This window comes from Dicentrarchus labrax, unplaced genomic scaffold, assembly GCF_905237075.1.
Source record: "Dicentrarchus labrax unplaced genomic scaffold, dlabrax2021, whole genome shotgun sequence".
Lineage (NCBI taxonomy): Eukaryota > Metazoa > Chordata > Actinopteri > Moronidae > Dicentrarchus > Dicentrarchus labrax.
In genome coordinates, this window is record NW_026136715.1 from 28,868,436 (window position 1) to 28,885,005 (window position 16,570).

The following is a 16,570-nucleotide window of genomic DNA, read 5'->3' on the forward strand; positions in this document are numbered from 1 at the left end:
GTCTTGCAATCAGGGATGTGAATGCTAGGACTGTGCAAGCTTTGCCTTTGAGGGAGCGAGTTTCAGGGGTGAATCCAAATATTGCGCATATGGGGTTGGGAGTAATATCTTTTTGGAACATTTTACTGTAGGCTGTAAAGATGTTGACCCAAAATGTGCTAAGTTTGGGGCAGGACCAGAACATGTGTATGTGATCTGCTGGTTGGTTACAGCGAGCACATAAAGGATTCACATTCGAAATTTTCGCCAGTCTTGCCTTGGTCAAGTGTGCTTTCAAAACAACTTTGAGTTGTATTAAGCTGTGTCGAGCACAAGGGGAAGAGAAATGTACCAGTTTACGCACTGTCTCCCATTGATCATTTGTCATCTCCTCTCCAAGGTCATTCTCCCATGATTTCCTAACATCTTGCAGTGAGTGAGGAATGATATCACATATATTATTGTAAAGAGTGGAGAGTTGTGTGAATGATCCAAGTTTGCCATCCACATATAGATTGGAGATGGATTTAATGCCCTTTGAGTGCCAAATCCTAAAGGTTGAGTCAGAGAGAGAGGGTGGAAAGTTATGATTTTTAACCCTAACCCTAACCCTAACCCTCTTAATGGGAGAGTGTATAGATGTTGTCTGCAATTTGAAGTGTCTTCTAAATTGTGACCAAATCCTGACTGAGTTATAGACCACCAGGTTGGAGAGAAATTGATTTGAGGGAGGGGGCATCAGGGCACATAGTACAGAGTTTAGGCTAAGCACACTACAGGCTTTTCCCATTTGCACCCAGGCCTCACATCTACCACCCTGGTCTCTTTCCGTCCAATGTAACATAACTTTTATATTGCATGCCCAGAAGTAATAAGTAAAATTAGGTAGGGCCAGGCCAGCAAGCTTTTTAGGTCTTTGAAGGGCACTTCTTTTTATTCTGTGTGGTTTGCCGTTCCAGATAAACAATAATATGCTATTGTGCAATGAATAAAAAAAATGTTTTGATTGGAATGTTTTGAAAGAGGTAAATAAATTTAGGTAGTACAATCATTTTAATGAGATTAATCCGGCCAGTTATGGACAGACGGAGGTTCATCCATCTGATCATGTCTTTCTTGGATTTTTCAAATAAAATGCCAAAGTTCTTAGTAAAGAGGGAGGAGAAAGCAGGTGTGATCTAGACCCCTAGGTATTTAAAGCCCTTTCTAACAGTTCTAAATGGGAAATGTGATGCAGGGATTAGAGTAGCGGGCTGGTTAAGAGGAAACATTTAGCTTTTTTCAAAATTGATTTAGTATCCTGAAAATTTCCCAAATTAAGTCAGGGTGCTGAGAATGGCAGGAACAGATTTTAATGGTTCTGAGACATACAAAATAATGTCATCAGCATATAGACAAAACAGACAGTTTTATTTATTACTGATTATCAAAAAACAAGAGAGTCCTAGCTGCCATGCCAGCAAGATGCTCTTATTGTGTCACACCAGCAACGTTTTTGGGAAACTCGATGTGCCTTTGAAAAACTATCACATTTTATCGACCTTGATCCCAAACCTATGTCAAATTGAATAGTACAGTACTTTATCTGCAGCAGTTTTCTCATGACTGCCTGGTCGGTGTTTTCAATGTGCAACTCTCTTACAGAGAGGAGAAGGAAGCGAGATGGCTCGTCCTTAGCTACTTCTAACATCAGCTACGAAAAACACAATGCGCTTTATTCGTTTTTACCACGCAATCAGGTAATCCTTATTGTTGAGCCATCGTTGACCTTGATAACTTAACGTGCATGTTGTCTCCCCTTCATTCCACTACTCTCATGTATACATGCTGAACACACACCCTACCTTGTGCTCACTGTTACACACCCACAGGCTCACAGACACACCTGGTGGAGATCTACACCCTACTGAGTGCACTCTTCCAGTTTGTACTTACTTTACACACACTTTTACACATTGAAGTGCAAAAATGTGGTTCTTAAAATGAACAGCCTCAACCACTGCTAAAATTGAAATGTTTCACTGCATGTTTAAAATTTCCAGATAACCATGTGCACCACGATCACATTTCCTCATGAAAATAGTGAGCAGCTCAATGTTCCCACTCTTGCAAGGCTTTGCACTAAGCCTTTTTATACCATCTCCCTCTTACCAACACCACCCACTGCTTTCCCTCCTGCACCCCCTATTCCAAACTAACTGTTAACCTTTAATGATTTCAGGCCAAGAGGCTCTTTATCGGAGCAGGCCGGGGTCGAGCTAGGAGACGGAAGCTGTTTGCTCGAGCAGTGGAGGTTGGCCTATTGAGGGATGTCAGGTCAAACAGGAGCTGACAGTGTTAATATGCGGTCCTGCCTCAGCTGGAGGCTGACAGGCAGAGTGCTGCTGCAAACAGCAGGCAGCTGGGTCCTGGACAAAAACGCCTACAGACAGCAGACTGACAGACAGAAATATCTCTGGTGTAGAGAATACTTGCTTTGCAAAATCTTCTCCTTGCAATAGCCAAAGTTACTGTCAAGGCACATACAACAATATCATTAGAGCTGTAGAATCTGTAGGAAACAGTTTGCAAATTCTGAAAGGACTGTGAGGGTGCCATTGGTTTGTTTGGGGAATGTGGCTATTGGTTGGAATTACAGCATATGTATGAATACCATTCTCCAAAGAATGCTTGCTTCGGACGTTGGTAACCCCCAGACCTTTTATCTAACATCGGCATTGTGTTAAAATTTCTCCTACACTACCTTTTGGTCCATGACAATGAAATTTGCTGCGGATGAAATCCTGATAGTAAGATGTCCTTTCCTCTGCTGCCATAATCAAAAGAAGATTTACTCATACCTTTTGTACATTTACTCACTGACTGTTTGTGTGCAATGATGTCTTAATACTCTTTTTATCTAGGGATAAGATACAATATGGAATCTTTTCGGCTGATTATTCTTGCCAGTACATCAAAACCTTCACAAACATACTCTGGCTTTCATAGAACATAAAGCCGATCAAACATTTTGCATAAAAGTTCACATTATTATTATTCTTAAACAATAATTTATCGTCTATAATTTAATTAATGGAATTATACATTATAATGTAAATTTCCCATTAACTGATCATTTTCAGCCCCAATATCAGGGGGCCCAATCTTTTTAACAAAATCATTTTCCAAGACTTTTCCAGGACAGGAGTTTTTCTTGACAACACAGGACAGCATTGGCTCACAATGGTGGTCAGCGTTTATGGGACACTCTGTGCTTAGCTCACTTTCGTAGCATGCTTTGCTGTTTACAGCCACTTTTTACCACCGCGGCCACAGGGGAGCGGAGCTACAGAAGAGGTAGACAGAGTTTGTTGTACGTACGATTATCAATTATCAACCTCAACAAAATTTTGTCATAAATAATAGGTCTAAAGTTTGCTGTGAACAGCTCTTGACAGACATGGGAGTCCAACCATCATAGTGCGCAGCTTATCCTATCAACAGTCAAGTTTCAAACAAAATACGCACCCAAGTTTACATAATCTGAGTTAGGGGCTAAAATACCAGGACAATTTTCCAGGAAAACATATATCATTTCCAGGATATTTTAATCAATTTCCAGGCGTTTGCATGACTGGAAAAGTAGTCTCTAAATTTCAAGGTTTTCCAGATTTCCCAGGACATGTGGGAACCCTGGATATATATTGTGCACCACTACTGAGAACACTAAAGATTATGGCTTAAAGTGTGGCCAGTAGGGCTATTTTGTGCCAACTATAGGCATCTTTAGAAAATCCTAACTATACAATATAATTTCTAATATAATTGAAGATATTTGTTTATTATAAAAAATTTGATTTGATTTTTTGTTTAACTCAGAAACCGTGTGCTTGGTCGGTTCCTTATATGGGACTTTACTTCTCTTGTCTCTAGCCTTCAACCTTTACCTGAATTCTGTCTGCAGAAAAGCTCTTTGCCATCTCAGCTGTACTTAACAGCTGTAGATATGAAGTATCTGGAAATAATGCACACCTCACATAAACAAAACAGCAGTTCCAAGTTGGAGTTGTTAGTGCACTGCAGCCAGTCGACGCCTACCTTTTATCCAAACCACAGGAACTAGAGGGGCTTAACACTTTTCAACCCACTCAGTCAGTCAGACAGCACCCTGGGCTCTGTTTAGTTTCCACTGAGGGAGGAGGAGAGGAGAACACTCTGAGTGATAAATAAATAAAAATATATCCTACAAACATTCCATCAGTGGGTATAATTTAAATTCCTCTGCTTCTCTGGCAGCCGTCTTGAGTAGGTCTTGTCTTTTATTTATTTATTTGCTATAAAGCTCCTTGCTTTGCTTCTTGCCAAACTGAAGCAGCATCTGTTTTTCAGGCGATTTCTAATTAACATCCCCCCCCCCCACTCTATTCCTCATTATGGGAATGATGTAAATATATGTGCTCATCCTTTTTGATTTGTTGACATGGGAGCGTGCCAGTTGACAGCATGCCCAGTCAAAGGGCTTAATACTGCAAATTTTAATAGCAGCTGAGACTAATATTAGGCACTGCACTCATTGACATTCAGGTGCACACAGCCGTGTCAACACACTGTGAACTGGCTGCTGCAGGAGGACGAGCGCAGGAATGGGGGTGCTTTTATTTGTTTTGTTTTTTTAAGGGGGGGGGGGGTATATATGTTGAATATAATTTAACACATTTCCTTTCCTCATCGATTTTTTTAAAAATAGGTTGTTGTTAATTTTAATGGAAGTGTATGTGGTGGTGGTGCAGTGTGCGGTGTGGGGTGTGGGGGGGTAGAAGAGCCTCCCCCCTCACACCCCACCTCCTTATCTCAGGCCGACAGTTGTCAGGAATCACGAGCAGAGGCCTGAGTTAGCGAGGCAGGCAGGCAGGCCTGGGGATATGGATCAAAGAGACAGAGCTGGAGAACCAAAGCAGCTCTGATCCCCCAACACTGAAACCCACTCTATTCTATCCTTACTCACCCGCTCTCTCTCCCTCTCTCTCTCTCTCTCTCTCTCTCTCTCTCTCTCTCTCTCTCTCTCTCTATCTCTCACCCCAACATCAAATAGCAAGCCAGAGAGCTCCACCATTCCAAAGCAGGCTAAATCTTCCTCTCACAACAAACCGGGGAGGAAATGAGAGCGCAAGAGGAGAAATGTGTTCTTTTCCGCTCGTGTGATGTGTTGATGTGTTGGGGTCACTGTGGGAAGTAATAGTTTCATCTTCAGTGACAGGTCACTAAGTTGTCTGACCTGACAAAAACGGATTAGTGGTCCAGCATCACTGACTGAAGAAAAAAAGACTCCTCACCACTTAGAGGGCTCTGAAGCAAAATAGATTTATGGGAATTTGTCAGAAAGTGTGGTTAGAAAAAAAAAAAAAGCTTTATTTGTGCAGGGTTTTCTTCGGAATCGGAGGGGTGGGGGTTGTAACAACTCTGATGGCGAAGCTGTGAAAAGGGTTTCTATTTACACATGCAGTGCCATCACAGGGATGGTATTTCATACTGTCATTTTGTCTTTCTGTCAATAAGACTTGGAATTGGCTGCACACTCCATCTCCACATGAAAGTCAGCCTCTAATTCTTTTCCATTCAATCTGAGAGGAGGAGGCGCTGAAATGGCTTGTGTGAATTACATTCCAAATGCAATATAGCTGTTTCAAATTGAATTATTGCCTGTCAGACGTACAGCATATGGTCTTCCTGCAATTTTGAAGTGGGATCTTAGAAAATTCTCCCTACATTGTTATCTCATGTAAATGCCTGGGAACATGATGAAAGGGTCAATGGCAGTGAACCCATAATGGAAAAGCTTCAGCTGGGACTCGGAGCCATTCAGAATAGACTGGGAGGACAATAAATACAGAATGCAGTAGCATTCATTGCAGATGCATTTCATGTCAGGGATGAATACCATTTCAATCAAATGAATTTACTGGAGCTCTTTTGATTTAAATTTGATGGGATTTCTTCCACAGTCAACTCACATGTTGGTGCTCTGTCCTAACATAGAACAGCATAAAAGCAGACTTGCCTTAAGCTCATAAATATACCTGGAAGCTGTACAGGATGATGCAGTCATTTCAAATTTTACCATTTAAAACAAAACAGTAGAAAATAGGGAACTACATTGGACAAATGATAATGTTAAAATCAGATCTACTAGTAGAAGGTAGCACACAGCATTAGCTACATTTAGAGTGGATACATGTTAATCTCTTCAGATCTTTTCCCTTTAAGTAGCTTCTTTTCACACACACAGCAGCATTTAACTTACTATATATGGTGCTTAAACAGACTGAAATAGCCAAAATAAATAATATTACATGTTATTAATAGTTATGCAGGATATTAATTATTTTTTTTCAGCCAATACAATAACCAATAATTACCTGCTTCTTGTGGCTCATACCAATAAGATAACTGCTAATTTCGTATTTTTGTGGTTTCTATTTTATTCCTCTGATTGAGGTCAGTAATATGTCTAATATATATTGTGTGTAGGAGTTTGCTATGTAATTTTGCATGGCAGGTGCACAGGTGTTGTATGAAAAGGCTGATATGATTGGTTTTGATGTAAGATAATAAAACGATATATGTGCTAATGAAAATAGAACTACAATATGTATACAAATATAAAGTAAGTAAGTATAAGTAAACCCTAACCCTGTAGTCTGGTAATCCCTAATGTAAAGCAGTGCTGTGTTCATTTTTCAGGGATGGATGATTGTAGTGAATGAAGGTGGCCATAACTCTTGATGTTTATGCAGGTCTCTTTTTGTAGCATTAACTCTTGATGTTTATGCAGGTCTCTTTTTGTAGCATTAAGCACCGACACAATGATTATTAGACACATGGTCTTTTATCCCCAGCTCTCCAGTACAACAGTAAGTCTCTTTTTTGTCACCCATTCCTCACATCTCTCCTCTTGTAAAAGAAAAAAGGAAGGAGGAAAGTCTAACCAAGCAGGTCTGAAAAAACGACTATCAATAAACTATAAATGATAAGAGTAGTTGCAAACAAATGCAATGCTGAACTGAATTTGCCAGCTCTTGTTAACACCATTTCAGTCTGTTAGGACGATCTTGTTGCTCGGGGTGGGCTGCACTGCCCAGTGTTTGTGACTAATTGCATCATATTTCTCCTTCAGCCAGTGATATTGTATTGATATGAGCCAGCCTGCCATGCAGAACAATCCCTCCTGAGCACACAAAGTCTCATTTGGAATGCTTATTGTTAGACCAAGACGGGATAACACAAGGAATCCCTCCCCCTCCCTGTTAGTGCAGAGACACAAACACAGTGATCCAGAATTTCTGCTGCCGACTCTTTGTGAATGAATGTGAACAAGCTCTGTTAACCAGTAGCAATGAGTGAGTGAAAGTAAAGATTCACTGTGGTCAGGCTCACAGTGAGGAACTGATAAACTGCAGGTTTTTGACCAGACATAAGTGCCGGTCTCCTGCAGGGAAGCCAGATGTGCTACATGTCCATGCACCACTCTGAGGTTACCACCCTCAATATGCACCTCACAAGGAAGGACACTACACCTGCACTGGCACTAAATCTTGGCTTGGACGTAAACTATGTTGTGCAGAATCGTTCATTAATTTTTTACCTGGCTCAGCTTTTGTTGCAAAGAAAACTTCATTCATGTAGCTTGTTTCACTCCAGAGTGAGATTCATAGTGCTATTTATGTATAGTATATATACATGTATACATGCAAGGCCTGCAGGACAATTATTTTCATTAACAATTAATCTATAGATAATTTTCTCAATTAGTTAAACACTTAATTAGTTAGTGAGTTTGGTCCAGAAAATGGTAAAAGTGAAAGTTGATCACTGTTTTCCAAAGACCAAGGGGACAGCCTCAAATGTCTTGTTTTGTCCGCAATCCAAAGATATTGAGTTTACTGTCATAGAGGAAAAATTCTAAAAAATATTCACATCTGAGAAGCTGAATTAAGAGAATGTGGGCATTTTTTCTTTAAAAAAATGTCTCAAAAAGGTGAGATTTGATTAGATTATCAAAAATACTTAATATAATAGTTGACAACTATTCAATCTATCAACTAATCGTTGCAGTTTTAGTCAATTGCACTCAAAGAGTAGTTCAAAGAGCTCTATCTAACCATCCAGGTTTATTTGGTCTACTGAGGTAAAAATACATTTGACTCAATGGATCAAGTTTACAGCTGGCCTAAAAACCTGTTACTCTGTGTTTAGAGAGAATATAAAGAGTTGCTCTAAACCAAATATCACACACGAACAGAAGGACTAGAGGATACTTGGATATCAGCAACAATTCATTAGAGCAGGCTACATTAACAGCAACATCTGTTAATTACACAAATTAATGATCACAGTCATTAGTCAGTGAAATTATTTCTTTTCTATTTTCACCCTGAAGAGTGGAAAGGATTTGTTCTCCAACTGAAGATCTTTCTGGTTGGAAGTTCACAGCAGACTGCATTAGGGCCATGGGGTCCAACACTAGAATTAATTGCACACACTCAGGGATGAAGGATAAAATTATATTGTAAAATATAATTCACCCGTTAGCAAAGAGTGTGTGCAGTTAATGCAGCACTTACTGTCTGAAAGTCAGTTAGATCTTATTAATCTCAACCAAGTCAACACAGTAATTCAAATTGTAGTGGGAAAATGCATTCAGGGATAAGGTGAACATGAAGCAAACTATATTATGTTGTGTTATTCCATGTTTAGTTTTACAGGCTTACAGTATAATATTTTATGTCCATGTATGTTCAACTTAATGTATTGTATGTATTGTATTGCAATGTATGCACACTCTGGCTGTGGCCCCGGCACTTGATGACAATGAAAGCAATCCGACCGCACTAGTTCCAGATCATCCTGTACCCAACAGTCTGCCAGGCACCTATGAACAAAGCATGCCACAGACGTAGGGCTCAATCAGCAGGCCAAGTATTCACCCGACTCAAACCTAACATAATTTTACCATGAGAGAAACAATACCCACTGACATTTGAAGAAATCACACAACTTAGAAGTACAATATGATGCCTGTTAGAAACTATTGTGATGTGCAGAATATCTCCATATTTTCCTGTAAAAAACTACATGTCATGCACCACTCTGACACCTCACAACACAAAGGACACTACGCCTGCACTGGCACTAAATCTTGGCATTTGGAATTTTAAACATTGCTTTTGCAGCCGCTGTATGCTCCCCTTTTAGCATAAGCAGCACAACTTAGGGCTTTAGCTGCAGCGTAATGGTTAGGTCAAGGCAAATCGTGTAACATTTACACAGACTCGGCATATGCACATGGCGTAAGTCAACTCAATGGCGCCATATGGAGGCAGAGAGGCTTTATGAGGGCAGATGGCAAACCAGTGTCACATGGGCCTCTCATTGCTGAGCTCTTACACGCAATGCCATTGCCGGCTTTATTAGGAGTAGTAAAATGTGCAGCTCATAGGTCGGCCACCAATTTTGTTACCAGAGGTAATAATGCTGCTGATGAAGCTGCTAAACAGGTAGCAGCATCCTCAGACGTCAATCACCTGCCCACACTAATGTACCAGGGGGGTGATGTTCATGAAACCACGCCTGATTTTGACAATGACGACAGCGATCCTTCCATTTCATTGCGTGCTGTGGCTGAGGTACAGCCGACAGCCGTTATTTGTTCCGTCACAGGGTTGTTGGTGGTACCTGCATCTGTGATACCCCAGTTGTTTGTTGTTGCGCAGGGTGTTTACCATGTCACAAGTGGGGAAGTATTGAAAGTGTTACAGAACACTTGGTGGTCTCCATACATGGTCACTACAATTAAAAAAAACCTGATAGAATCGCGTGAAATCTGCGTAGAACATATCGGAAAATCAGATGGCCCTTTCAAACACAGTAAAACCTGTACAAAAAAAAACAAAAGTTGACAGATTCAACAACAAAGGCTGATGCCATAACGGTAGCCAAAATTCATAAAACTGGAAAATTAGCTCTGATAATGGAACTCATTTTGACAATGTTGGAAAAGGAAGGGTATGTCAATCACTAAGAATCAAGAAACATAGGCTTGGAAGTGTGTCTCATCCCCAATCACAAGGCCTAGTGGAAAGAGTTGATGGGATGTTGAAGGAAAATCAGCAGGAAAACTAAGATGGTAAATGGACCTGTACTTGTATAGCGCCTTTCTAGTCTTCCGACCACTCAAAGCACTTTTACGCTACATGCCACATTCACCCTTTCACACACATTCACTCAGTGATGGCAAAGTCCATCAAACAGAAACTAACATTCATACACCGATGCACGGCATCAGGAGTAATTTGGGGTTCAGTAGCTTGCTCAAGGAAACTTCAACATGTGGCACCCGGAGCCGGGGATCAAACCCACAACCTTCCGATTAAGGAATGACCCTCTTTGCCTCGGAGGCACAGCCGCCCATGGGTGCCCTGGGTGACTGTCTTGCTGCTTGCACTAATGAGTACGAGAATGCATACTAACAGAATAACCCTTAACCCCATGAAATGCTAACAGGGCAACCTATGCCAGCATCGCATTTGAGAGGACTCCATGAGGGTCTGCCACTTGATTCGCTGATGAAAGAAATGTAGCTGTGTACACTGACTAACAAATATGCATGAGCTTTTGTTCAAACAGGTCTGTCCCAGTCCAGCTCTCAGTAAAGGCAGGGAGGACAATAAACAATAGACAATAGATAATAGACAATGGACAATTTCTACCATTTGCACTGCTTTACTTCCATTTGCACTGTTTACTGTAGCTACTGTTAATTTTATATATATATATATATATATATAATTTTTAATATTAATTTTTTAGTCTAATGTATGTTTAATGTATACTTTATATTTATCTTCTATTTTATTTTTAATTCTATTCTTAAGGTTAGGGATTTTAATTTTAGTCTAATGTATGTTAAATGTATACTTTATATTTTATCTTTTATTTTATTTCTAATTCTATTCTTAAGGTTAGGGATTTTAATTTTAGTCTAATGTATGTTTAATGTATGTTTTGTACTTTGTATGCTATTGGATACTTGAATTTCCCTCGGGATAAATAAAGTATCTATCTATCTAAGGAGCGACTGAGAACCCTGAGAAGCTCTTCCTGACAACACCACTGATAGGTGGAAGGAGGGTAATAAAACGACATTGCAAGCACTACAAAAGAGTGATAAGTGCATGAAGACGGTGTAAACCATCTAGCCTAGAGTAAGGTTGCCCATATCAATTTCCTAACCTCTAAGAGAGGGAAGGTATATTGATGTTCCATTGTCTCAAGGTCCAGAACAGGGAAATTAGATACTTACACTGTCCAAATATACAAGTAAGTAATATACAAGTAAAAGAAATCAGGACCACAGTAATTATTCATAATTACCAGAAAATTATTTGTCTAACCACATCTGATCACGTAGCTCACATAAAGTGTACTTAAAACATGTAGTCAACCTGCATAAGAAGGGAAATCTATCATCTAATCACAAAAAATGTAACATAGGGGTTTTCTATGTTTAGGCCCAATGGCATTTATATAACAAATTTTAAGTATTGACGTAAAATGAGAAGGTATGATTGAGACAATTACAAAAGTGGAAATCATGTGTGAAATTGAAAGTTCAGTCCTGAATAAGGGAAAATTATACTTTGGTATGCAAAATTTATGGTACATTCAGACATCCTGCTTGACAAACACAACTGAGGATCAGATCAAAACCCCCTTGCATTAAAGTGCTAGTAACATCTTCCTACTAGAAGTAGTTTTCTCTGGACCCCTGCCCAATGTGACCAGTGATGACACGTATAGCCGCATGTCATCATTCCACCGCTGGCTGTCGAGGTGGTGTCCAGCAAACGATGTGGGCTTCATAGATAACTGGCGGCCTTTTTGGGGAAAACCTGGTCCGATTAGGAGAGACGGCATCCATCCCACGTTGGATGGAGCGGCTCTCTTATCTAGGAATATGGCGAAGTTTATTTCTAAAACCTGACAGTCCAGAGTTGGGACCAGGACGCAGAGCTGCTGTCTTACACACTTCTCTGCACTTCTATTAGTACAGTCACCCACCCAAAACCCCACAGAGACTGTGTCTGTCCCCCGACCACCTAAATAAAATAATAAAATAATAAAAGAAATTAAAAAAAGAGGGGTTAAACATAAAAACCTAATAAAAATTAAAGCCAACTCCTCAGTAGCACAAAATAAAAGAATGAAATGTGGACTGTTAAATATCAGGTCTCTGTCCTCTAAAGCTTTCTAGTTAATGAATTAATATCAGATTATGATATTGATTTACTTTGCCTTAATGAGACCTGTTTGTCCCACAAGGAGTATGTTAGCCTAAATGAATCCACCCCCCCAGTCATATTAATACTTACATTCCTCGAGGCACTGGCCGAGGAGGTGGAGTAGCAGCCATATATGATTCGAGCGTTTTAATGGACCCTAAACCAAAACTAAATTATAATTAATTTGAAAGCCTTGTTCTTAGAGCTTCTTTTATAATAAAATTATTACTATTCGAGAGAAAATAAGTCACCAAATGCCATCAACAGGTATCACTGGCTCTCCAAGTTCAGGAACTTTAACTAACTTTTTACATAACAATAGTTTATTTGAGGATTTTCAGTCAGGATTTAGAGTTCATCACAGCACAGAGACAGCTCTGGTTAAAGTTAATAATGACCTTTTGATTGCTTCTGATAATGGAGTTCCACAAGGTTCTGTACTTGGACCGATACTATTTACTTTATATATGCTCCCTTTAGGCAACATTATTAGGAATCACTCCGTTAACTTTCAATGCTATGCAGATGATACGCAGTTATATCTATCGATCAAGCCCGATGAAATTAATCAATTATCTAAATTACAAACATGTCTTAAGGACATAAAATCCTGGATGAGCTGCAATTTTCTGATGTTAAACTCAGAAAAAAATGAAATTCTTGTACTTGGACCCAAAAACCTCAGAGACTGACTGTCTAAAGATATAGTTACTCTAGATGGCATTACCTTGGCCTCTAGTACCACTGTCAGGAATCTTGGAGTTATGTTTGATCAGGATTTGTCATCTAATTCCCACATAAAGCAAACCTCTAGGACTTCCTTCTTTCATTTACGTAATATTACAAAAATTAGACACATCCTGTCTCAGACAGATGCAGAAAAAATAATCCATGCATTTTTTAGTTCTAGGCTGGATTACTGCTACTCTTTGTTATCAGGCTGCCCCAATAAGGCTGCCATTAAGACACTCCAATTAATTCAAAACGCTGCAGCACGAGTACTGACAGGAACTAGGAAAAGAGATCACATCTCTCCTGTACTAGCTTCTCTGCACTGGCTCCATGTAAAATTTAGAAAAGAATTTAAAATCCTCCTACTCACCTACAAAGCTCTTCATGATCAGGCCCCTTCATATCTTAAAGAGCTCATAGTACCCTATTACCCCTCTAGAACACTGCGCTCTCTGAATGCAGGGCTACTTGTGGTTCATCTCTAAAAGTAGAACAGGAGCCAGAGCCTTCAGTTACCAAGTTCCTCTCCTGTTGAACCAGCTTCCAGTTGTGGTTCGGGAGTCAGACACCCTCACTACATTCAAGAGTAGGCTTAAGACATTCCTCTTTGATAAAGCTTATAGTTAGGGCTGGATCAGGTGAGTCCTGAACCATCCCTTAGTTATGCTGCTATAGGCCTAGACTATCGGGGGATTTCCCATGGTGCACTGAGCTCCTCTCTTCCTCTCTCTCTCTTTCTGCACTCTTTCATGTCCCATTAATGCATGTTACTAACTATACTTCTTCCCCGGAGTTCTTGTGCTTTCTCGTCTCGCAGGTTCTGATGGATCCTGGTGGTGCCTCATGCCATGGTCCTGCTTGACTGCCATTGCTAATATCACTGATATTACTGTTATTATCATTATTAATATTATTATTACTACAGTTACTATTATTACTATTGTAACTGCTCATTGTCCCCCATCGTCGCTGTTGTCGTCGTCATCATCTACTGTTAGTGCGGTTGTTGCTACTGTTGTTGTTGCTGTGCAACTGTCTGTCTATCTGTTTATCTGTCTGTCTGTCTCTGTCTCTGTCTCTCTCTCTCTCTCTCTCTCTCTCTCTCTCTCACCCCAACTGGTCGAGGCAGAAGACCAACCACCTAGAGGGGAAGGGTCTGTCCTAGGTTTCTGCCTTTTAACAGGCAGTTTTTCCTTGCCCCCGTCGCCAAGCGCTTGCTCATGGTGGTACTGTTGGGTTTCTGTAAATGTTATAACAAGTTCGGTCTACACCTGCTCTATTTGAAAAGTGTCCTGAGATAACTTCTGTTATGAATTGGCGCTATACAAATAAAATTGAATTTAATTGAATTTAATTGAATTCTTGGGGGTGCTGTGGCTCAGAGGCAGAGTGGGTCGTTCCTTAATTGGAAGGTTGTGGGTTCGATCCCCGGCTCCTGGTGCCACATGTCGAAGTATCTTTGAGCAAGATACTGAACCTCAAATTGCTCCCGATGCCATGCATCTGTGTGTGAATGTCTATGAATGTTAGTTTCTGTTCAATGGACTTTGCCATCACTGAGTGTGTGAAAGGGTGAATGTCTCACGTAGTGTAAAAGCGCTTTGAGTGGTCGGAAGACTAGAAAGGCGCTATACAAGTACAGGTCGATTTACCATTTACCATTACTCTCTACTGTATGCAAAATACATGAGGCAGAAAAAGACGACACTATGGTAAAAATACTCTATACACTATGAAATATACAATACTTTAATTACATCTTGTATGTTATTTGCTTGCTTGATACCTAGGTTTAAAAAAAAGTATATTCAGCCATATAAGTAGTCACCTGAAGTGGCTTGGGAAGTAACAAGGGGAGAAGACATTTGAATGCATTTACGTATACAATTTATGAAATCTTTATGTACTATGATATCATCATATTGTATGTGGATTGTTCAGCAGGACTTTTTTGGGGGGAAAAATTTGAAGAAGAGGTAGCATTCTGTAATCTGGACACTAACTCGTAGGAGAATGCATTTTTGTTTTTGTGAGTGACAAGAGTCGCTCAAGGGGGGAATGTAGTGGGAAAATGCATTCAGGGATAAGGTTCTGTGAACATGAAGCAAACTATAATACGTTGTGTTATTCCATGTTTAATTTTACAGGCTTACAGTATCATTTTTTATGTTCATGTATGTTAATCTTCATGTATTCACACTCTGGCTGTCTCACACTAGTTAGGAGAGTTATTATTCATTGTGCCATGAGCTAAGCACATTCCAAAAACCAAGGCTGTCTTGGGGAGAGTTGGGCATCAGATGTGTTATAACTACTGTTTATCAGACATTAGCTGTCACCAATGGTGACAGCTTTGGGAAAGAGGCATATAATAGAGTGATTTTCTTTGTTCAAGGCAATTGTATCCCGGGACAACTGTTTGCTTTTATCCAGTGTGATGCAAATAAATCTTGCACATTGAGTGAAACTGTCAATTCTCTTGGCTTCCTGTGAGTCTTTGTCACCATTCTGGGTACCTTCAGTGGGAGTTTGAGGTCTCTCACTATAGTCAGATAGCTAAAAGTTTAAGTCAGATAGACATCAATTGAGGTGCATTGAGACAAGAAAAATCAAACTACAACAAAATACTGTTAATAATACTATTTCTCTGGTCAAACATATTCATCCAAACATAGACAGTACAACAAGTAAAGACAGCCTCAACATCAATGAAGATTCCTAATTCGTTTGCATAATCTGAGCACGGCAGGCAAATTGCACAGGAAGTCAGTTAATTAAGCCACACTGTCTCCACCTCCAGCCCACATGCAAACTTAAACTTACACTGGAGCATCCTGTCCAACTCCCAGCAAGACAGCAAACAAGCATGTGTGTACACATTCTCATGCATGAATGTTACAGTAGTCCAGATGGTCTTACCTGTGGGGAGAGTCCGTTGCTGACAGGGTTGACATGATTGCTAGGTGCTGCAGAGCTCATGAAGGTGTCGGAGTAGCTGGAGAAGCCATGGCGGTTGGAGGCCAGACCGTAGGCAGAGCTGCTGTCGTTGCTGGACAGACCACTCTGGTGCATGGTGGATGGAGGTAATGGTTGGGGACGGTGAACTGTGCCACTGCCGTCTAAAGAGCAAAACACACATAGCTGAGCATTATATTTCTAAAAACCTCCCTGTACTCCAGTCTGTTCTCATGTACAACAACATAGATCTATTTCTTCAATTGCTCAATGTAAATGAGGCAGGAGCTAGGCTAGCAGTTATCCTCTTCTACCTGTGTGTGTGACACATCCTGGACATATCTATAAACAGCAGCGGTGGCGGAAGGTGACAGCATAGCTTTCAGGTGAACAGTGGGAGTGGCAACTACAGAGTGAGCAGAGAACTGACGGCTTAAGTACACTGCCATGATGAAAAGGATGGTTTGGATACATGTTGCAGGGAGCTAGAGTGTAGCAGCAGAATTGAGTTGACTGCCTGAATTAGAACACAGACTTTGCTTCATTGAGCTTGCTTTCACACCTAATCTGTTTGGTTACAATAAACT

General features: G+C 40.3%; 1 protein-coding gene across 2 annotated transcripts in view; it reads right to left on the minus strand.

Annotated features, from left to right (window-relative positions):
* LOC127377803 (paired box protein Pax-7-like) overlaps positions 1-16,570 on the minus strand; it is a 72,196-nt gene that overhangs the window by 12,928 nt on the left and 42,698 nt on the right. For both annotated transcript variants that reach the window (XM_051426053.1, XM_051426052.1), the window contains exon 7: positions 15,948-16,147. In XM_051426053.1, coding sequence (XP_051282013.1) covers positions 15,948-16,147 — 200 coding nt within the window. The remainder of the gene's footprint in view (positions 1-15,947; positions 16,148-16,570) is intronic.